At 34.5% G+C, this 24,565-nt stretch overlaps 2 protein-coding genes and 1 long non-coding RNA gene across 3 annotated transcripts; 1 reads left to right on the top strand and 2 right to left on the bottom strand.

Annotated features, from left to right (window-relative positions):
• Window positions 1-292: 292 nt before the first annotated feature.
• On the bottom strand, window positions 293-1,817 carry LOC126720754 (uncharacterized). Its single transcript, XR_007653633.1, has 2 exons — window positions 839-1,817; window positions 293-539 (listed from the first exon to the last, which is right to left on the bottom strand). It is a non-coding gene; the product is annotated as an uncharacterized LOC126720754 (long non-coding RNA).
• Window positions 1,818-8,398: 6,581 nt separating this feature from the next.
• On the top strand, window positions 8,399-9,910 carry LOC126716858 (uncharacterized). The gene has a single exon (XM_050417910.1). It carries the CDS (start codon window positions 8,399-8,401, stop codon window positions 9,908-9,910), a length of 1,512 nt encoding a protein of 503 aa, XP_050273867.1.
• A 4,133-nt stretch (window positions 9,911-14,043) lies between these two features.
• On the bottom strand, window positions 14,044-14,850 carry LOC126720747 (tyrosine--tRNA ligase 1, cytoplasmic-like). The gene is made up of 3 exons (XM_050423541.1): window positions 14,652-14,850; window positions 14,370-14,515; window positions 14,044-14,164 (listed from the first exon to the last, which is right to left on the bottom strand). Exons 1-3 carry the CDS (start codon window positions 14,730-14,732, stop codon window positions 14,044-14,046), a joined length of 348 nt encoding a protein of 115 aa, XP_050279498.1. The 5' UTR covers window positions 14,733-14,850.
• Window positions 14,851-24,565: the final 9,715 nt, after the last annotated feature.

The raw sequence follows: 24,565 nt of genomic DNA, 5'->3' as shown, positions 1-24,565 counted from the left end.
TACATATTAAGCTTGCATTACCACCATGTCAAAATATCAAAGCTTGTATAATAAAGATTAAGGGCGTCAAAACTCAGAACAACTATTGGTCACATGGCACATCTGACATTCATCCTTTAAGACAATTATATTAATGACATTGTAGTGTTGAATTGGTACATCAATTTATGTCTGTGCATAACATCAAGTTTATGTTATTCCCAGTAAACTTTTTTGATATGAAACATTGGCTACACCATACCATATAATCCTTCTAGATGAGGAAATAATTTTAATAATGAAAACTCACATCACATCCCAATAAATATAAAACTAATCTAATTAGTGATTATACATGGCTTCCACTTGTCATGAATGACAATGATCATTTATTGTATACATTGTATCACTGTATGTTGTAGTCTCTTTTTTCACCACAAGACAAGGCAAAGTTAAATCGTGGTCTCAAAGTACAATAAAAAGTGGTTTCCAAGCTCTTGGCAGAGTTCTTCCTTTCCCATGGTGACTTATATGCTCCCAAAAGTGTAGAGCTCACACGCCTTCGGGGAAAAAAAATATTATTTATTTCCTCAAAGAAATAGAAAAGAAAATTTCTTCTTAATAAATTAAATAATCTCTTTCTCTAGTTTCACCATTCAAAAGTTGAATTTAGTAAATAATCATATAACCAATTACTGCACAAAAATAAAACCGGCAACGTCATCTTCATCTAACACATATATTAGGTAATTTTAATACAATGCTTTATTATGTTAATAATAAAAATCTATACAATGCTAACAAAAGAATTATAAAAAAGATAAAGATAAAGATAGAGATAATTTAGTAGAAAGCAAACCCGAAAGTGAAAGGACTTAAAGCAATATCACAGTCAAAGTAAATCTTTTCCTTTCACTTGTGGCTCAATTGACCTGAAATTTCATGGAATTAAATAGCTAAACATAATGATAAGTTACTGAATTACATGCTCTTTCTAAAAAAGAATTTGACTTAAATAATGTAGTATATTTAAGCATATAGTGTCTGAAAAAAGAATTTGACTTTAAGCAACAACAACACTAGCAATTATGCAGCTACTTAAGCCTCCAGCAGCAGCACCAACATGAGTTATGCAGCAACTTAAGTTGAGCATTATTGCCACCAATCATGAGCATTGGTTCAGCCATCATAAATCCTGAAAATCAGTCTCATTCTGGTAGAAACCCGAACATAGAAAATCATTGCATCAAATCAAATCTAATCTTTGCCAAACTCAAGGAGAATATTATGCAATAATAAATCATGACAGATCATATTTAACCCCACCCTCTAATTTCATAGTGATTACAAAATTAAGAAAACAATTATAATATATGAAGTACATTACTAATTACATAAAAACAAAAGGAAAATATAAAACAAACTGATACAAACCCAGAGGAGAAAGAAGAAACGGAACAAAGTGGTAGATTTTTAAGTGGGGAGTTTTCCTACATGTTGCAATGGCCTTAATTGCAGAGAAAGGTTTAAACCCTCCTATCATTGACCTTCTTAACCAAAATTCTCAAAAAAGAAACAGTACTAAAGGCAGTTTCATATTCTCAAACACTTCTACCTTTTGCATAACATTGATTTTTTTTTTTTAGCTACCAAGCATGGTGCTCAAAAACTTTCAAAAACTACAACCTGGCTGTACAAATGAACTGCAAGCAGTAGGAAGGGGTAATCACAAATTTAAAAATAGTTGATTTCTAAGGACCATGCTATCAATAACTTATCAAGGAAAACTCATAACAAAATGAATTGCATGGTTAACATTGGGAATAAGGCCAAATCTAACTCTAACCTTGGTCCCATAGGCCATAAATTCAATCATGCAGGCCACACCCTGTAATTGTTGAATCAGAACATATAGCTGATTACGTACATACTTTCAGATCAATCCTCACGTGCTCCAATTATACAAATATAAATAACCATATATCTTAGGCAACAAACTTAAGTGGACCTCGAGGCAGCTTGTACAAAACTTGAAGTCTTGAACTTAAGTCCATTATTAGGACCTAACAGTTGCATCTACCGCAGAAATGCCTATGTTGGATAAGTTTGATTGGATCAATTTCAAGCTTAGTTTTTCTTCCAATTAAACACTAACAATCTATTATTAATCCAATAAGTAAGCATTTCATGCACATGCTGATTTGATTTCAAAAAAAGTTCTAGAGAATTACTACAATAAGTAAACCATTTAGCAAAATATTCCACATAATATAATCTTTTCAAGGCAGGCATTTTATCAAACACACATCATGCATTATTATTGCAACCACTACTGCATATAATCTTATCAAAGAACTACCTACAAATACATTCAACTCAAAACCCAACAACTAAATCCTTTGGTAGACTAAGTTCTCCAAATTGCATTTGCCAGTACTTTGAATGAAATTTTTGAGGCTGAAAGTATATAGAACACATACAGCACATTAAAACACACACATAAACGAAGGAGAAAAATCTCATAGATCATTTAATCTAAAAATAAGATGTCAAAATCTCAAACACATAAAAGCAGCAAAAGAAACATCACAAATTTATGCATAAAGCCATGCCTTATATGACTTTTAAATAATCCAAATGCAGCAATATTAGAAGCAATTTTAAGGATTATTCCCTACTCTCAGTGGCTTTTGCAACATAAAAATCACAATCAACACATATACATCTCATAAAGAACAAATAACATATTTAGGAGGAAAAAATATCATATTTAATGCACAAATTTAAAAATAAAGAGGAAAACTTACTGTTAGCAGTCCTAGCGAGTCAGTGGTGGAAGGGTACACGTTGGCAAGAAGCTGGCTTGACAGAGGGGTTGACCTTCTTATTTCTATCTCCCTCTCTCTTTATTTATCTCATTTTGTTCTATGTTTAAAGTTTATTAACGGTTATGGGCTCTCATTTTAAGTTTTTATTTTTATTTTTTAAATAAAGTGTGGATCGGTAGGTTTTAATGATTAGGAGTGTAGAAATTGAAAAATTCAGGTGCTAAGGAAAAGCAATTGTAGTAAATTATAGACAACAGAAACCATATTTGGGGAAGGAAAAGTATTTGAAGAGGATAATTAACAATGTTATGCTTAAACTTAGGTATATGGTGTTGCAAAGAAGAAGCGGAACAGAATTCTTTCAAATATCCAAAACAAACAAAACGCTAAGAAAAAACCAAATTGTAACCGAAAAACCTTTATTGAAACCATAAATAACCGAAATGCCTAGATCAAAACAAAGCAAATACCCAAACTACCAAACATAAATCATAGTTATCGCAAGATTTTGGTTTATTCTTTTAAAAATTAAAATAAAATCAGAAAACAAGGAAAGGAAAAATAAATAAATAAAAACTCACCCTATAATAGTGTACCGCCGGTTGAGGGAAGCCAGTTTTTTGGTGGTTAAAGTCCGACGGTGTTGCTGACCTAAGATGTCTCCCTATCTCCCCTTATGCATATGTTTTTTACATTTCATGCCAAACGGTAGGAAAAACAATGGCAGAACCCATCTATTTTTTGAAAGGGTTCAAAGAACAACGGTTGACAATTCAGATTTTAAACAGTTTAAAACAGAAACGTATGTATATTGGAGATTTAATATGATAATTCGTAAACTAAATGCAGTGGTGAGAAGTTTCAGGGAAAAAGACTATTTGATGTAAAAAAAGAGTGCTGAACTTTAAAAAATAATGTTGCAGAGAAGAGATGAGGCAGAGCAGCAAATCATATGGCAGTTGCAGTTAACGATTACATTGTCCTCATTAGCTTGAATATGAATATCAAGATCAAAAACTCAGGTAAATAATTCCTTAATATGCAGTAACACAGAGTTTAACAAAATCTTCACTCTAAACTTCAGATTTGGCTAATAAAATCAATCTGTAAAGAAAAAAGCTTGCTAAAACATGCAAATCAGAATCAATTCAAACACAAATACACTAATTGGACAAAATCTAATACGAAGTATAAGATTATTAGAAGGGAAATCAGACCATCCTAACCTATCAGTTTGTTCCAGCAACTCTTCTTGGAAGTTACACAAGTGTTGTAATTGACAAAGATCTCAACAAATCTGTAATTTCAATAGAATTACAGGGTCAGAATTAAGCTTTCAGATTTAACTATTAAAATCAAGGGTGACACTCCCAATAATTTCAAAACAGAAGGCAAATATGATAAATTAGGTTTACAAATTAGGTATAAAATATTAAATTATATGAAATAAAATTCTTGGAAAATTAACTTAATAACTAAATAGAATAGACTGAAAATGGGAGGTATTGTGCATATCAGATTTCTTCAACCATTCAAAATAGTTAGTTAGGCACGTTTTCAAACAATTTAGAAAACTAACATCTCGAGTTTTTGAAACTCGAGATTCAACTTAAAAACCGAGTCTCATAAAATCGCTTTCCATTAGTTCTGCACTGCTGAGGTGGCAAAAATTGCCACGCGGATCTCGAGTCTTTAAGACTCGAGTTTTGCTTGGCACAAACCGAGTCTATAAGACTCGAGATTTAATTATAGGAATAATAATAATTTCAACGGATCTCGAGTCTTATAGACTCGAGTTTTTCCTGGCGCAAACCGAGTCTATAAGACTCGAAATTTAGTTATCCAAACAATGTACTTAACTTTGAACAGAACTCGAGTCTATAAGACTCGAGTTCTGGTGGAACTATTTTACTACTCCATTCCGTCCACAGTCAAAAACAGATAGCAGTAGTTTTCAGAACGTGTTCCTGGGAATAGATTATTCAGTCCACACTCAGTATCTTCAAACTCTCACCCAAAAACAGAGCATCCTTAACTCTCACCCATACACTCAGCCTCACTAACTCTCACACCTCTCACTCTCACTCACCACGTTGCCTCTCTCACTGCTCTTCCCTCTCAAGAATTTCATATTTCAGGTATGGGTTTTTTGATTTGATTGTTATTGTAGTTGGGTATTAGTTGTGTATGGGTTTTGCCACTAAGAGAACTTCCCAATGACTTTATGGGTTTTCCAATGACTCCATGTTTTTTCCTAATATAAGATGTTCTTCTTGTAGTATCTTTTTGTTGTTGATTTCAATTCCATGTTTTTATTGGCTTGCATGTCATTTGAGCTATATATTATTTGTTATATTTTCTTTGATTTATTACTAATTCATGTGATTAATCTTAACCATCTTGATAAAAATATGTTTTTGCATTAGCCATTTTGGTGAAATAAAAAAAATTCTGTTCTCATTGACTTTATTCTTTTTGAGGTGTTTCCCTGCATTAATTCTTCTTGATCAAATCTGCCAACTAGAACAGAAGTAAACTGTGATTGTTTAATACCATCTATAACCTGATGCACGTACTCTGTCTTGTTGTATTTCACCCAACAATAACGTTTAGTACAATTCATACCACCAAATGATCACTTGTTGTCACCACATCCACCATTACAACCATTACCACTAGAAGCTATTACAACCTCTAATGCTAGAAACTAAAGCAAAAGACTATGGTTGTCTCAATAGAACCTTGGCCTAAGCATGAGCACAATAATGAGAATTAACATTGGCAGCTGAAGTGAGGGTTTCACTAGAAAGAATCTGCTCTTTAAAACCATGTAGATCAGAATCTAAGCCAGACAGTAATGTAGTAATCATATATTCCTCTCAATATCGCTTATGTTGCTTCAAATCATAGCGTGTGTCCAAACTAAATAATTTAAACCATTTAATTTATTTAAGGTAATTGATTTAGGCATGTCATCATCATTAAGCAAGGATTTTCTTTCATCAAACATCAATAGACTCCTTTTAAACCATATCAAATACAACTAAAGAAGAAGGCATCCCGACAAACCAAAAACATAATAAACCAGCCAGACTCAACCCCAAGCAAGAGAAAAGGTTCGTGCACTTTTTGTTTCAATTATGTGCTTCATTAAGTAATAAAACTTCAATTAATAAAAAAAATAACTTGTATACGCATACATAATGCTACCAATCAAAAGTATATTTACTATACATTTGATTATTCATCATTGAGAGGGCATGTATTATTATTTGTAGTTGACTGCTATACCTACAAAGATAGTATTGGAAACGAGCCTAGTAGGTGGGTTAAATTGGTTTTGTTTGAAGAACGTTATTGAACAATTTCTTTTTTTATAAGGAACGTAAGAATATTATTAATAATAGAAAAAGTGCCAAACCGAGTACATTAGGAAAAGAAGAACAAGAAAAATGAGTTATTGAACAATTTCTTATTGAGAGCTCAACTAGCTTGAACTTTGAAGACATAAAACATCTAGGCAAGTAGAAATTTTTTCAGGATTGGATTGTTTAGCTTTTGAGCCAAAGCAACAGGTTATTTGAATGGTTCCTTTTTCCAAGCCAATGTCAAGTAGCTTGATTTACCTTTTGAGCCAAGCAGCAGATGTGTATAGGTTAGTACAGGTTAATATAAGTTAGATGTGTATAGATGTGTATAGGTTAGTATAGATTAGTACAGGTTAGTATAGATTAGTACAGGTTAATATAGATGTGTATGTGTGAACAAAATATTATGGAGCAGAGGTTCTCTTATTCATTTTTGAAGGGGCTTTTGTTGAGAACAGTGACAATGTTGAAGCAGATTTAATTTGTAATGAGTGTGTATCGTGTGTTCATTAGGCTAAAAGGTCCACTCTGATGTGGTTATTAAAGGTAGTCTTGGAATCTAATAAAATAGTTGATTGGGATTTCAGTTGATACTAATGTCTTAAGCATGAAATATGTTGCAAATACTGAAAAGGTCTCGATTCTTTTTTGTTTGGGGGGGGGGGGGGGGTTTGTATGTGTTACCAAAAAATGTGGCTGTGTTTGTGTTACAAAATTATATGATATATCTTTTGCAATTATTTAGTCCCCCATTATCTTTTGCAATTTTGTATGTGTTAAAAAAAATTGCGTTTGCAATTATCTTTTGCTTTACATGTGTTTACCTCTCATACCATGTTGCTGTAATTAGCCTCTTGTATATAGGAAGGATAGATGGATTTGTATATGTTCAATTGTTAAATATAGTCGTACTACACTAAGAAATGGCACGAAAAAATGTTCAGTTTGTATGTATGATGAAAAGCAACTTATAAAAGTTTCTCGGCCGCATCTTTTTATTAGAAAGTTAAAGACCTACTAAAAAGTTTCTTTTAGATCAGGGAACTTGAAAATGTTTGTTAACTAACATAGTAACTTGACTGTAACAGGTTCACAATGCCTGAAATTGATATAATCATATACCACGGTGGTCCGTTGAAGAATGCCAATGCGAACAAGGGATTGCCATTTGAAGGGCCGGGTATAAAGACCTATTATACCCAAATTGATTGTAGGTTGAAGACCCTTGATGAATTGAAGATGATGGTTATGGAAGAGTTGTGTGAGAACCCTGCTGTGCACAACATACACATTACTTATCGCATGCCAAATGAAATCCTGAAGCACCGGATTAATTACAAGTACATGGCGATAGAAGCAGACAAACATGTGAAGATCATGTTTGACAAGTTGGAGAGAATACCTGAAGTAACTAACATTGAGTTGTACATACAGTTGGAGCCACGTGCAGAAGTTGGTATTGAGGAAATCCAACAAACACAAACAAGTTTACAAGTTACAGTTCCAGATGCTCAATACCAGTATTTTACACATGTAGAGCATGCTGATGTTCATGCCGATGAAGATGTTCATGCCGATGAAGATGTTCATGCCGATGATGATGATGATGAGGATGAGGATGAGAATGATGATGATTATGATGATGAGGACGAGGATGAGGATGATGATGATGACTATGTTGATGAAAATATTGCCATTAATGGTGAAGATTTTGGCGATAGAGATGAGATTGAAGACAGGATTGAACAAGGGGACTTTAGGGACTTTGAGAGGGATATTGATGACGATAAGACATTGGACGGTAGTCAACCTGATGCATACAATGTTCTTAGTGTTCAAAACATTACAGACACAATCCCTGTGTACTCACCACCTGCCTTGTCATTTTCTGAAAATACTTGGGAAAATTTGGTTGATCCTTCACATATTGAGACACCATTTGTGTCTAGTTGGAGAGAGGGGATGAATTTGTGCAAAGGCTTGACTTTTGCCAATAAAATGGAGGTGCAACGCGTATTAACAAAGTGTGCCCTCAAGGAAAACAAACATTTTATGATTAGTAGGTCAAGCACGACAAAACTTTGTGCGAAATGCGTTGATGAGTCATGCATGTGGTATGTCTGCGTAGTCATGAAGCCCAAGTTCCACAATCTATGGATGGTCACCGTGTACAAAGGTCCTCACACGTGTATACGAACTGGGGTGTGAAATGATGGTAGAATGATGAGTTGTAAATTTATTGCAGATGACATCCTTAAGAAGTTATGTGAGGATCACACTTTGTTTGGGAATTGGGAAGAGTCTTATCAAAGGTTGCAAAAGTTGCTAATGGCATATATTGATCAGGATTCGACTACCCAGGTGTTCTATCGTACCACATCCACCGGTGAAGATGACACAGTATTTTTGAATTATGTGTTTTGGTCTTTCGGTCCAAGCATTGATGGATTCAAATATTGCAAGCCGGTTATCAGTATTGATGGGACCCATCTGTATGGTAAATATCAGGGAAAGTTGTTGTTTGCAATGGCAACCGACGCTAACAACAAGGTATTCCCTCTTGCCTTTGCTATTGTGGATTCTGAGTCAGGGTCTAGTTGGAGGTGGTTTTTACAATGTCTCAGAGATGCGATTGGCCGCGTGATACCTAACGAAGACATTTGCATAATTTCTGACCGACATCTCGGTATAAAAAACACCATTGCAAACTGGCCTAGAAGGGATGATGGAAGAGCACTGGTATTTCATAGATATTGCCTTCGACATATTGCTAGCAACTTTAACACACATTTTCAGAACTCGACTCTGAAGTCAGCGGCATTGAAAGCCGGATATGCTAGTCAGGCAGTGAAATTTACCTCCATAATGGAGACCATTAAGCAGGCGGAAATTGAGGCCATTAGAAATAAGAAGAAGTTGACGGGGAAGGATGGCAAGGAAAAGAATCAAGATTATCTTCCATACACATACCTAATGGGCGAGTCTGTGGATATGTGGACCCAGTCACATGATGGTGGGAGACATTTTGGGGTAATGACAACCAATATATCAGAGTGCTGCAATGGTGTATTGAAAGGTGCACGGGGCCTTCCTATTGCCGCGTTGGTTGAGTTCACTTGGAACAAACTTGTCAGTTATTTCCACGACCGTCGCAAAGAATACCTTTTTGAGTTCTCAGAAGGTAAGAAATGGAGTAAATATGCCTTTTCCAAGTGGGATGAGAATAAGAGTAAATCTGAGAAACATTATCTCAAGCCATTTAGCAATGAAGAGCTGATATTTCAAATAGTTACCCAACTCAACACGTGTAGTGCAGGAGGGGGAAACCACAGTTATGAAGTTCGGTTACAGGAAAGAACATGCAGTTGTGGGAAATGGCAAAACATAGGGATCCCGTGTTCACATGCAATCAGAGTATGTGACTATTTAAATATTGATTCGACCACATATATTCACCCGTGTTATGGTTTGAACAATGCCATTAACACTTATGAGCATGCATTTGTGGTTCCTAAGTCTCCGGCCTTGTGGAGGGATCCCATAGGGCCAAAGTGGTTGCCTAATCCAGCATTGTTGCGGGCCAAAGGTCGACCAGTGAAGTCGAGAATAAGGAATGAGATGGATGGAGTGAGGAATAAGGATCGAGAACCGGGATGGCGGAGGGAGGATGCAGATTTGATAGAGAGTCAGTCCAAGCAGACATGTGGACTGTGTCATGCTTCCGGGCATAATTGAAGAAAATGCCCGCAGTCCCGTGGCGCTTCCACACGCGGTCATGTTCCACACTAGGTAAGTAGATGGCAAATACTTATGCATCGGTTAAATATTTGTTGTTCATTCCATGTTGACCTAATGTTTACTATCTTTTCCCCTAATGTGATTACTCTACGTTTTTCAGGCATGCTTCCAAGGACGATGTTTTTGTTGTGTGGACAGCCGATGTTAGGAAAAGTGACTACGTTGTATTGGCTCTATGTGAACTTTTTGGTTTTTGTTGAATGTACTTGTAAATCTCTATTGAATGTATGCCTATGAAGATTGTGATTTCAATAGTATGGTTAGAACTGCAAATTAAGCGTGGTTGGGCACGTTTAGAATGTTGATATTGAGAATGCCTTTTCTTGCGATGTAACTGCATTTTGCATTGTAAAACCATGTTTATACAGAGAGCGTAGAAGTTTCAGTAGTTTTGTTTGATGTAATGTACGTGTATTTACATTCTCAGCTTCTTTGCCTCTAAATGAGTGCTTATGGATTATATTCGTAGTTTGTTTATCTCTGCTTCTCACCAGGTGCATGCACACGTTTCAGTTTCTGGCTTGTCTGCATAACCAGGAAAAAAGAATCAAAAAATTCCCCAATGCATGATTCCTGGAATGAGCAGAGGAAAACAGAGCAAAACAAAAAAAAAAAAAAATTTCCGTAGAACTCGAGTCTATGAAACTCGAGTTCTACTGGAAAAAACAGAGCAAGCCTCTTGGACCTCTCTGAGTAAACAGAGCAAAACCAAGGGAAAAAATTTTCTACTGGAACTCGAGTCTATAAAACTCGAGTTCCACTGGGAAAAACAGAGCAAAACAGAGCAAGCCTCTTGGACCTCTCTGAGTAAACAGAGCAAAACCAAGGGAAAAATTTTCTACTAGAACTCGAGTCTATGAAACTCGAGTTCCACTGGAAAAAACAGAGCAACCTCTTGGACCTCTCTGAGTAAACAGAGCAAAACGAAGAAAAAAAATTTTCCAGTGGAACTCGAGTCTATGAAACTCGAGTTCCACTGGAGAAAACAAAGCACCCTATTGGACCTCTTTGAGCAAACAGAGCAACGTAGGGGAAAAAAAAAAATTCCAGTGGAACTCGAGTCTATGAAACTCGAGTTCCAGTCAATTCGCGAGTTTTATAGACTCGAGTTCCATTGCTGGAACTCGAGTCTTTTACACTCGAGTTCCATGGGATTGAAATTTTTTTATTTTATGTATTTAATTTTTTTAAAGGTCACAATTGTTGTTCTTCTCTAGAAATGAGCTTTTTAGAACTTTTTAAGGGAAAAACTGTTTATGTTTTGTAATTTTGTTTTTAACCACTTGGCCTCCTTTTATGTGGAGTAGATGTGTACACTGGGATTTTTTTTTTTTTTTTCTTTTTAACTTTAATTGATTGAGCTCCTGTGTTACCCAAACCCCAATGCCAATACTATTAACTCTAAATTATATAATAAATACACGTTTCATAAATGGTCCTCCTCATGGAAGTAGCTTTTGCCGCACTCAGTCTTCGATTAATTGGAATCACCGGCTCCTATATTGTTATGCCTTCTACCTAGCATTATTGCTAGGTTATATTTAGATATTTTGCATATGACTGATCATTTTAAATTCACATATACCCTATTTTCGATTATGAAATTTTAAAATTTTTATGCTCATTGTAACCTATAGATGCATTGCATTGAATAAACTATTCCACTCCATAACACCAAATGAGTGCTTTTATAGTGAAATGATCTTAACTCCAAATAATATGAGACACAAGGTTTTGATCCAAAAAATGTGTCAACTACATAGTTCTCTCTATAGAAAACATAAAATTCCTGCCAATGAAGGCTTAAATATCCACATCTCAATACATTGTTCTCTCTATACAAAATTTGCAATCACACTAAGAAATGGCACAGAAAAGAAAGTTATCCACCCTTTTAAGACGGTAACCAAACCAAGATAAGGTGGCAATGACAATGTTGGTCTCAAATCCCCCCATTCAACTTCCAACTGTCAGGCATTGGAGATGGCTTTACTCGGTCCTTTGAAATCGTCATGATGGTACCTAATACAAATCACAAACAAAATTTTATCACATTTCCCATATAATGCAAAAACAAAAATCTATCATTCATATATTTATCAATTTAATTAATTGTATATTTTTTGCAAACTATTTACTTTCTTTACAAAGAAAACGAGGCCAAGAATACCAACTAAGTAATAGAAAAAAGAAATAAATATTTGCAAGAGGCTCTTTGAAATAATACCATCATTCAGTATCTCGGGTAAAAGAAGCATGAAAGGTGGGAACTTATCTTCCCATATCAAAGCTAGAAGCACGAAACCAAGCTGCAAAAAGGTTGCGTTAACGAATTATAAGAAAGTTGAAACCAAAAAGCAAGAATTAAACCTTTAGCCAGACCAGCTAGTGAAAATGAACTAAACAAAAAGTACTTAAATGCAAAATACTCCTAGCTTACCAATGTCCTTATGGTTATGGAGACAGCATATATCTGTATATTCATGCAAGCTAATTAGTTTTACCATTAAACAAAAAATATATAGAAACAAAACTATGGAAAAAACACATGACAACTTATGTGTAACAATCATGTTTGGTACTACAAAAGTTTCTGATATATTTTGCATGCTTATTGCTTAGACATAAAAATGACAAGTAACAACTTCAAGTCTAGGAATCAACCTTCCAGGGTGATATTGAGAAGCAAGTTCTTGTTTGAGATTATGAAATGGGAAAAGCACTTGCTTTTCAGTGAAGGATCCTGAATTTTAAGGAGGTTCACACTTTAGATGGATATCAAATGTAAATCCAACTTACATTATTTATGTCTTTATCAATTTTTCCCTGGTCGATGCATCTTCTGGCGCTCATGCATACGGTGCTGAAGCAAATGCATCTTCTGCATCGAATGTTGACGAGCTTCATCAAGAAATCTCAGTTCGTTCAGCAGTAGTCATAATTCCATTGATTATTGTGTGGACACACACACATATTCCTTGGAGTATTTTCTAGAAAATCCATAGAGGAGGTACAAGAGAAGAAGATGTTGTTGGAAAAGCTACAAGTCAGAATGAATGAAGCAGAAGCAAAGGCCAACAAGCTTAAAGTGTCATTGGAGAATCTATGTGGTATACTAACAAGGTTTTTACGAATCATATTTTGTTTTTATTATAAATAATTCCAATCATTGAAGACATTTTTCTTCCATAAGGGTATGTTAGAGCTCAATCAGACGATGAGAAATATCTATCGTAGGAAATAGTAGAACATGATCTGATAAAGCTTGAACAAGCCCTGCATGATGAAGAAGCGGTCTGCCTTCTTTTCCTGGACTCTTCACCTTCCAATGCTGACATCGATTTGATATAACAGTGATATCTGTGCCTACAAATAAAGCAATAATTCTAATCAAAACCCAATGCAATTGAAATTTTGAATATGTATGTCATAATAGTTTTTTTTTTTTTCAAAACATTGAATGTAATACTTGCCTAAAACGAGTATGTTTCTCAATGAAGGAATACAACTGGCTGCAACGTCGTAGTACTAAGTGCACAAAACTTAGTTATATTTGCGGGGTTTTTCAGTGGTTAAGGTTGAACCCACAACTACTTTTGGTGAAAGGCACTTGTCATTGCAACAAGGCTTGACCACTAGTGCAACTGCTAATTCAGACCACTAGAGCAAGGCTTGATTGAAGGCACGATTTATATGTGCAACTGCTAATTCTCACTCTTAACATTTTCAAAACGCATTATTAAAAGAAATTAATTTTAAAAGCCAATCAACCATACCTTAACCCTTTTCAAAAGATCTTTTGCATTATTGTCATGCTTGAAGTGTTCTCTTACACGCTACAAATAGACAGAACAAAGATGGTAGAGCACAGAGTTAAGGAATTTGATGATTTATAGGGTCCCTTGAGCATACTTTGCAATAGCCTTATAGTGTCAAAAAATTCACCCTATGTTTGGATGGGGCAGTTCCAAACATACCCTCAAGCATGTGGGCCAATCAAATTAAGGTCCTACCAATTTACCTAAGAGGCATTAATTAGTGCTAAATGGCATCCAAGAAACAACATACCTCTAGTATTTTATTGAAAGCCTTTGCCAAGGCTGGTTTAATATCAGCTCGATGTAGCTTTCCACTTTCATAGTAAGCAACCAATTCTTCAAAGCTTTCGAAGCTCTTGGATTGTAGAGAAAACTTACATTGCAAGAAAACAATCTGAGTTACTATTCCCAATGGAAAATGATTTTGAAAAAATAGCGCAAGCAACTATAGGTCTATTCTTAAGGAGCACGGACTTTGAACAAGATGCAAGGGTTGACATGCATGTGAAAAGGCAGATGTCGTACCATTAACTAAATAAAATAAGTAAAGCTTTCATAATAAAATCCTTATGACTTACTTGTCACCACCATTCTTTGCACTGCGCTCTAGTACAAACTTTTTAAACCAAGGTAAAATGAGGTACTTCACATACTCCAAGCATGGATTCCCTTCCACAATATGGACTGAACAGTATGCTCTCTTTATCTTCAAATTTACTTTCGCCTACAACATGGAGGCAGACTAAATCTAAGGTTAACCTAGTTTATAATTCAGTATCATTATGCTATGCGCAACTAATAAAGAAAACACTATGTAGCCCCCTATATGGCAATTTGATACCCCTATACATGCACCCTACCTCGTCATCTTCCATAAAAGTTGAAGATAGTGGATCACTTTTCGACATCTTCTCCTGACCTTGTTGTAAACTGGGTAACATGTTTGTAAATTACCAGTAAGCAAAACAAATAAAGACCACACATAAGCACATTGCATGCGTGGGTAGAAAATTTGTGCTGCAGTGAACTCGTCCTCATCACTTCGACCCATAATGTGACCACACCTGCAGCAAAATAAAATAGAAGTAAAAATAACGACTACATCACCAGCATATTAAAGTAATAATAATAATCATCATACCATAATTCACGTTTTTATCCTTGAAACCGTATTCCTTTGTGCTATATCCATCACAAGAGGCTAGTACTCACATAGAAAGATTCGGTTTATCTCGTTCGACGACCGCAGAAACTCGACCTTCCCTCCATCAGTATCCATCCCAACGGCCTTCCAAATCTGAATGAGGTAGCGCCCAACAACATCAATTTTCCTCAACTGACCTCCCATCTTATTGGTTAGCTGGGCAAACCAATCTACAATCCATATTTTCACTCTACACCCAGCAGATGTCAACTTGTTCACATTTATTTATAATAAAAACAAAATATAGTTCGTAAAAACCTTGTTAGTATACCACATAGATTCTCCAATGACACTTTAAGCTTGTTGGCCTTTGCTTCTGCTTCATTCATTCTGACTTGTAGCTTTTCCAGCAACATCTTCTTCTCTTGTACATCCTCTTTGGATTTTCTTGAAAATACTCCAAGGAATATGTGTGTGTGTCCACACAATAATCAATGGAATTATGACTACTGCTAAACGAACTGAGATTTCTTGATGAAGCTCGTCAACATTCGATGCAGAAGATGCATTTGCTTCAGCACCGTATGCATGAGCGCCAGAAGATGCATCGACCAGGGAAAAATTTGATAAAATTTAAAGGACCTGCATAGTCCAGCCCATAACAGACCTGCAGATTCTAGCCCATAAAGGACCTGCATTTGGGAAGTTAAAGGAATAAAGTTTACAACAAATTTATGCAATAGGTCTTCCATGCAATAAGAAAAATCAAAATAATTTAGTTATTACATAATAATGCAATAAGTATGGGATAAAAATTATGTTACGAAGAAAGTAATAAGCAATAGCCACTGTAGCACTTACACCAATTATGTTAGTGATCTCATACAGAAATGAAGATTACAAAATTAAAAACATCCTCTAATCCAATCAATTGACAAGTCGCTCATCTAGAAAGTTGTACTGCACATAAGGAAATAACCTAAGGAATAACACCTAAGATACAATATCTGGAAGACTAAAATTTTGTAGTATTTTTGTTTGTTTTTTTGTTTTTTTTTTTTACAATTCAAGCCACAAACGAATCCTAAATTTTAGGATTTCAGATTCTCTACTAATGGCCTACTAACCAGCACAGTTTCCCATTATAAAAAATAAAATAAATAAATAAAATGTTTTAGGATTTTAGAATCCTAAATTATCTTTGTGTACATTTATTTTTTAACATTCGTTATTATGTTCCACGGTTGAGATTCAGGATTTTGGATTGTGCAATATTGGTAAGGATAAATTGCTATGTTTAAGGATAACAATATCCAATAGAGTTTTGGTAAAAAATAAATGCAGTACTTTTATTGTTTCAGTTAATCAATTGTGATCCTTGAACGTTGCGTTGATAATTAATTTATAAATAATTTCAAGCAAAAAAAAAAATTTTAAAAACCCATGTTTAGGTAATTTTATTCCTAAAAGTTTGCCTATTATTTAGAAGCCATTTTGGGTATGATTTTATAATTATAACTTTAAAGAGAAGAGGAAAAAAAAACGTTTTTACGTTTTTACCCGGTATTTTTATTCCTAAAATTTTGCCTATTATTTAGAAGCAATTTTCTCCATGATTTTACAATTTTATCTTTAAAGGGAAAAAAATTTAAATAAAAAAAACCCCCGCATTTTAGGTTTTTACCCGTAGAAGTTAGTCTATTCTTTAGTAATAATTGTTCCATTTTTATCTACTTCTGGTGTGCCTATTGTGGTGTATTTGGAGGGAGCGTAATTGGCGTACTTTTGAGGATAGGGACAAGTCCGATGACTAGTTGCTCGCTTATTTTAGTGGCTCTCTTTTTGATTGGTCTAGGGCTTGGGGACTCACCTCTAGTGATTCTATCCCTATGTTCCGTAGTTCTCTTCTCTGTAATTAATATGCTCTTTGTTGTCTCCGTTTGTTTTCTTGTTTCAGTTATCTCATTGTCTCTCTTTTTTGTTTGTTTCATTCTCTGTATTCTCTGTTCTGCCTTGTGTTCTGCCTTGTGTTTTCATGAGGTACCTTTTAATATATATCTTTCTTACTTATCAAAAAAAAAAAAAATTGTTCCATTTTTCTCAATCTGTGGCAATTTATTTTTTATTTTTAATTTTTTTTTACAAATCTATTAGTAATATGTATATAATGGTCAATCACTCTCCTTTGCCTATATATTGTATGCTTCGAAATAGAGGTCACTGCAATATAATTAATTGATACGTGATACTTATCCAAATTGCACAATTTGTATTTCTTGTATACAAGATCATACTCATCCAAATTCCACAGTTGTTGTCTGATAATATTGTAATAAAAAAAGTCACAGTAATATTGCAATAAAAAAGAATAAGAAAAGCAATGACTAAGCTTTAACCTACAATAAAAACAGGAAGTAGTTGATTTGGAGGGAACATTACACCTTCGCCCAGGCTCTTCCTGACCAAATTCTTCGCGAAATTCCCTAAACATCGTCTGTTGAATTCTTTTTTGTTTTCAGACTTGGAACCATCACCCATCATGCCATAGTCGATGAATTTGACTGCACGACTGGTAAATACGTGGTACAATTCGTCCAGATTGGGTTTCTCCGTTCTCTTCTTCTGTGCAAGATAAAACCATTAGAGAAGAAAAGTTACCGACCTTAAAATGTCAAATGCTTAAGAGCATAACTAACACAAACGTAGTAGCACATTCTACAAAATTGCATGATAAGGCTATTACAAGTCCAAAACACGTAAGGTAAGAAAACTTAACAATTGTTTTTTCCTTCCCAAATCATAACTGCTTTGAATTTTTGGTCAACCGAAATTCTTTGGTATGCACTTTTAACTTCACCTTGAACCCTCTTGAACCCAATACAAAATACACCTCATTTCAAGTATTGAAATACAAATCGATTGAAAAAGAAAACACATGGAAAACTGTCCTGCAATTAGCCAATGAGGTAAAGATCCTAACAACATGAAAAGGCAAGGGATGTATATAAATGTAATCCCTTTGCTACTACATATCAAAGAGGTTCAGCTGTTCATGTGCTAGAAGGCCCAGAATGAAAGATTCCAATTCCATTACAAACATGCCTGTTCTTTTCCTATTCCATACTCCAAATCAGACCATCAAATGGTCATAAACTCAACAACATACAGATTAGATGACTTAGTTGTTGATTAAACAAAACCGTAAACATAAATGGATTTGGTTCAATGAAATTTCAGGAAAAAACAAGCAAGACCATCCATAAAAGATGGCCCCAAGATTCCGAAGACCAAAACAGCATATACAGAGTCTTCTGTCTGAAGGAACTGATTCCTTTATTTCCTAGGATTTGACAAAAGAATAAAAAATATGATGTTAACTAAAACAATATCCAAATCAGTAGTTACCAAAGCCTTCTGTGTGACTCCAATGGAACAGAAGATGTGACTATCAAAACTTGAGCCCCAGTAGGAGCAATGTATACACAACAAAATACAAAAGAGGTAGAGAAGGAAAACATTCAGTGTTTTCAGATATAAAGAAAATACATGTTCAATGGGAAGTTGCTCATCTTCACATGTTTACTTTATCCTACTAACATCATGCTGCAAACTGTTACCCAGTCACCTTCACATGTTAATGTTCTTCCTGAGCAGCACATTTGTTACCTTCGACAAGGAAATCAATAAACTCTCCGTTTTTATGATGGAAAATTTTGAGACACTAATATTACAAACAAAATAAGATAAAAGGGGAAAAGTTTGAGATAAAAGGAAATCCAGAAACTCTCCATTCTTATCTTGCTTAACCTTATTTTGATATCTACCAAGAATATCAACCAATTTTGTTTAATATTCAGATGCAGTCAACAAATGGACAAAATTAATGCAATTTAAATATCCAAGAGGATTCAAGTGCTCTAGAAAATAAAAAATTTGGTGAAAATGACTATATACAATAACGGCGAACTGAAGACAATAATCAAGAAGATATGTTGATGGGGTTGGAAGAATCAAAAGCTCATGAGTGGAACAAATAAAATAAAAGAGATTTTGTTTTATAAGATACCTCCAGCTGTGGATAAATTTTTGACATGGCATCCTTCACTCTGCTCACCTGCACATTAATCACTAAATGAATATGGCAATAGGCATGCTGAACCAATCCAATCAAAAGACAACAATATCAAATAAAAGGAAACTCATGCAGTAAAATTTCAGAAAATCCATATTCAAATGCTGTGCATTACATATCCTCATTTTAATCAAAGTCATATACTCACATTTGAGGGCAACAGTTCTTGACTGTATTCTTCATTCTTAAACCAATATATTATATTTTCGTAAGTGTTCTTAAAACAATATACTACTGAAAAGACATACAGAGTTCATTCTTCTATTCCAATATCAGTTTTGTATTATCCTTGCCACAATGAAATTGACATTTCTAATACTTATAGAACTTGAAGTTCTAAGAAAATATTTAATAGTTAATTATCATAAGATTTGGCATTATAATATTTCAAAGCAAGAACAAGATTTCAGATAATAGATTTAGAAAGTTTATCAAAAATCTGAAACCATGATAAATAATCCAGTAACTCCTCACAACCTTTAATTTGATAACATCAAGCCCATAAACTGCATTAGACTTCACCTTAATCTACTTAACATTGGAAAAATGATAGTGTTATGCACTTTACCAAGATGCTTATAGTGGTTTGCTGACAGTTTACTATCTATAACTCTTTTGCCCACAAACAAATGCTCAAACATAAATAAATAAATGTGTTTAACATGACTCTTGTCCATGTTAACAAATACAACACTTACCTTAGCATAAAGCTATGATGTAGTAATTGGATATGAAGACCAAAAGTGCCTCAGTAATTCTTGAATGGATATCCAATGCTGGAAACAAAAAAAACTCTTCTTATTAATATTAACCTCACTGAAAAACCAAAATTCATAGAATATACAATTAATAAGTTCAACATAACACAAAAAAAGAATTGATTCTAGCACACAGCTGGCTTAATCAATTCTTCAACAAATAAGATATCCATGGTGTTTAGCCACATTTTTCTAGAAGAAGCTATATATTATTTTAAGAAACACACATCTACTCACATGTAGTAGTTCCTCTTTAGTTGTGTTGGGCAAGCTGTTCAGTATACCCTCTTGAGCATTCTTCCCAAGTTGAAATTTGGTACTTGAGATGTTCTGGGTCAATCCATTAAGGACCTGAATCATACAAATTACACACTTAAATTATGCAACATATATATGATAGCATAGCACTTTTTCGGGGTTTTTGGGGATAAGTAATAATATATCTAATATCTTAAGGCTGGCACAAAATAAAGATGCTATTACCATAACAGCAACCTCAGGCCTGACTACAGGATCACTTAATCCCATTGCTTTTATCTGTGATATTGAACCCCTCAAAGAACCATATGCTTCCTCAGAGCTCAGGCTACATCTTAATTGTTCTGATCCAGCTCGTGTATCATCAGAAGTTTTAAGTTGTTGGGAATCAAAGTTATCACGAGGATCCTGATTTTGGAAAAGCACGTATAAAACATCTGTATGACAATAATTTAGAAGCATTGTACAATGCATACAAAGTTCGACCTTGATACAAAGTGGAGCAAGGGGGTGATCATACCATGCCTGAAGGTCCTCCATCTCAGTCATCCGTGAAATTCTATCAAGCCTCTCCTGCTTTGCATTCTCGTCAGATTCTTCACCACAATAGTACAAGAATAAGTGCAAATTCTATAGAAGACTTGATATAGAAGTAAGTGGGATTTTTTTAACAAACAAAAATAAATCATGCTAACCCTGTCTTGACTGCGCAAGTGCTTCTGCTACAGTTCGTGGATCTTCCAACTCTACATCTACATTAAGGTTACAAACCAAAGTTATCTACCTATATTTAACGAATAAAAAGGAAACTCAGCTAGTATAAAATCAAATAACTGTCTGAAGAAAATGAAATTTGGTGAGAAACAGAATAAATAAATTCAAGAGAGATCCTTACCAATAGTTCTTCCTTCGAGAACAACTTCGCCTTGTCAGTTAAGATCTTGCAAGAAAGTTCTCTTGAATTGCTCATGCTGTGAATCAGTTATTTCCTTCCTACCATCACGAAAAATTCCATGATCCTGCAATATACAACCAGATAAGATACATAGGGATGTACATGTACACCTACAAATTTTCCACTATAGAAGTAGATGATTTTATCTAATAACATGGAAAAGTAAAGCAATAATAAAAACTATCCCATTTGCTATTTTCTACTCTTAGAAGAAGTAATGGTTCATATATCAAGTACAGAAGTAAAAACTGCTGACATGTTCCAACTTTTAGCACAAATCACCAATTAGCTCCCTCAAAAATTTGTCAAAGCAAGTTATCGTGACAGAAGCCAATAAACAAGCAGGAATCTAATTACACAGTGAATTTGAAGTGACAAACAAAAAAACCACCTTTTAAATGGATGCCCTCATTGAGTAATTCCATGAATGCAGAAATGATAAAGTAAACAACTATGAATCTTGTCATTTAAAAGAAATCATTTACCACCTTTCTTTTTTCTTTTTTCTTTTTCTGTGGGTGGGGGGGAGAGGGATTTAAAGAAGTATGGTTTCTCCAACAATATTTTTTGAGTTCAAAAGCTACTAGCATAAAAGAGTAACTTTGTATTCCAAATAATAGAATTGCATAGACCTCTTCAAAATGAAGTCTTAAATCTATAAAGTCCTTCCCAACACTGACTAGTAACTTCAGAGTTTTGTAATTACTTCTTTGCAAATCTCTATGTCAACTTTTCTTGACTCAAAAATAAATAAATAAATAAAACACTTGCCTAAATTTGAATCCCCCTTCCCAAGGATAAAAGCAAGAAAATGAAAAGAAGATGGAGAGACAGAGAGATTAATTTAATATATCAACCAAAAGAAACTACAAGAGTGGTCTAATCCCACATACTGGGAGGTGCATGTAATCATCTCCTTGGTCAGCTTCCATATCAAGAGTTGGATCAACCCGTCGAATCTGCAAACAGAAAATACGGAATAGTAAAAGTACTCAAGTAATCATACAAAATAATGCAGGAGTATCCCGTGAAAAAAAGGGAAACCCCAATTCTCAGAAAGAGTACCTTCTGCCGAGCTGCATTTGCCAATATGTCATCATCCTTCAGAAAAATGGCTAGCTCCTCGTCTTCAGCAGCCTCTGCTGCAGCTGCAACAGCATTTTTTCGTACTATGGAGATATTCTGCTCTAAAATATTTTGTCCAGAAATCCTTTTCTGTCATCTGGAATACAAAAGTCAAGGGAAAAAAACACCAATACACACTTTGAGTAAAGAATATGAGAAATTAAAATTATTATTATTTTTTTTTTTTTATAGGTAATAAAAATTTTATATAATTTCATAAGTAAACCTCCTTCACAATTAAAGTGAAAGAAGAATTTGTTTCAATGCCCTCACTACCTTATTGGGAACATGATTAAGGAATGCCCGGTGAACAGCTGGTTTTAGAGCAAAAATTTGAAAGAAAAGTAAACCATTAACACTAAGGAAAAGTAAGCAGAAAAAATTCATGATCAATAAGCCACATGAATATCAAATTGCCACTACCCAAAGTCTTATCTAGACCATGGCAGAAGCAACTATGAAGAAGCTGTAGCTCAAAATTTCAATATTTGAGCATGAACAATGATACTATCAAAAATATCCATATGGAAACAAATAAACCCTTTAAAAAACAAAGGATGAGGTCATGTGTTAAAGACCCATGGGGTGCGTGTGTTGACTAACCAATAAAAATCACTATAATGGCAGTGCATGTTTATAATCACAATCGGAGTGTTTGTTTCTTATCTTTCTTTGTATTTAATTATTCTCCAAATTATTTCTGCATATAATGACCAATGACAATGTTTAACACATGCTTACATCTTAAACTCAGCCAGATATATTCACATTTCACAAATGATTGCCAACTATGTTTGGCATCAGTCAAAGATCTTATGGTGGGTAGGTCTCAAAAAAACCAACTGCTAACAAACACCCAAAAAAACCAAAAACCAAAAAAAGAAAGAAGGACCATGCCTGATATTTGATCTCTGGTGTCAAATTGAATGTAACCTTGTTTGTCTGGAAACACAACAGAAGAAAGAAAAATATTAATTAGTCCCCATGCATGAAACCACAAGCAAAATGTAACTTGCAAAGGAAAATAGCATTAACTCTTGCAATAAAGAAAATGCAATAATCGTAATACACCAATGTATGGGAAAAAATTGTCTAGATCTATAAGATCTTCACATTGTAACGCAAGTACACACATGCACACCCAACCACCCAAGTGTCATCACAAACATGAGAGAGAGAGAGAGAGAGAGAGAGATCTGATGTACCCGGCCATCAGTCATGGGTTTGATGTCTAGAATCATTGAACTTTTAAAACCAACCCGTTGTTTGGACTTTGTGCCACTGTCTCCATCAAGCAACTTCTGTATTAAATTTTAAGTTCAGAAAACGTTAGAAAAACATATCAAGAGAGCAAAAGCTTTTTATTCAAACTCTTCCATTGAATGTTACGAATTCTTTTCAACAAGTCAACAGGTTGTAGTAAAGATCTTCCACTGGAAATTTAGTAAATTACAGAAAGGTGTAATCCAATTGAGCTCAAAGTTCAAATATTAAACATAAAGCAAAAGGCAGCATAATTAAATACATACTCAAAAAGAAAACTTACCTTCCTTGTAGCCCAGAACTCAGATTCTGTCAAGATATTACCAAGCACAAATTTCTTATGAAGGTTCTGCAGCTCACTGTGAAAGTTAAAAGTTCAGGGACATCAAATAGTAACTAAGAATCTGAAAGTAAGAAAACTATAAGGTGTAGGAAAATCACCACATTTAACAGCAAGCATCCAGTAATTTTCCTCAACTGATTTATAGAATTATTCCTAAAACATGCAAATCAAACTTTCTTTAGCACAAAAATTAACCAATGCTTATCATACTTCTTATTTCTTGAGCATCATATTTGTCATAAACCAAAGCAAGAGTAGATCTCGATTCAACTAAAGCTGAATTAGAATTGAGATATACGTCTACAAAAAATATATAAGATGCCTTAAACTTATAACTCAAGAGGTGGACCACTACCAAATACATCATACTAAAGAAGGCATGTTAATTACAATTGTACAAGAAAAAAAATTTAACCTATTCTCTCTCAATAGCTTTATTCGAAGCTCCATTTCCGCTGAACTGATGAGTTGTTCATCAGGATAAGTAACTGTAGATCTATCAGAAGCGGCTTTCACAGCCGCTCCAGACTTCGCTTTTGCAGTGTCTCCAGACTTTGCTTTTGCAGCATCTCCGGACTTTGTAAGAGCATTTCCTGTTCATAAGGACCACACCACATCTTCAGGATAAACAAATTTCCAGCAAATGCAGAGGGTAAGTATTTATAGAATAATTAGATAATCAATATATCAAATAATACAATGCAATACAAAAAGTATGTATAAGAAAAAGAAAGTGGTATGTTCTTCTTAACATTCTACAACCCTCAGTTGCAAATGGCTATTCTTCAAATGCATT

Source organism: Quercus robur, chromosome 1 (assembly GCF_932294415.1).
Source record: "Quercus robur chromosome 1, dhQueRobu3.1, whole genome shotgun sequence".
NCBI lineage: Eukaryota > Viridiplantae > Streptophyta > Magnoliopsida > Fagales > Fagaceae > Quercus > Quercus robur.
Note: the sequence above shows the minus strand (reverse complement) of the source record. Positions and strands in the feature narration are given on the sequence as shown.

Bases quoted from the DNA above. Each gene is read 5' to 3' on its own strand.
- LOC126716858 (XM_050417910.1), top strand. From the start codon at position 8,399: ATGAGTTGTAAATTTATTGCAGATGACATCCTTAAGAAGTTATGTGAG.
- LOC126720747 (XM_050423541.1), bottom strand. From the start codon at position 14,732: ATGTTACCCAGTTTACAACAAGGTCAGGAGAAGATGTCGAAAAGTGAT. The intron at 14,516-14,651 runs GTAGGGTGCATG...TCCATGTTGTAG, and splicing joins CTTTTATGGAAGATGACGAG to GCGAAAGTAAATTTGAAGAT. The intron at 14,165-14,369 runs GTAAGTCATAAG...TTGCAATGTAAG, and splicing joins GCAAAGAATGGTGGTGACAA to TTTTCTCTACAATCCAAGAG.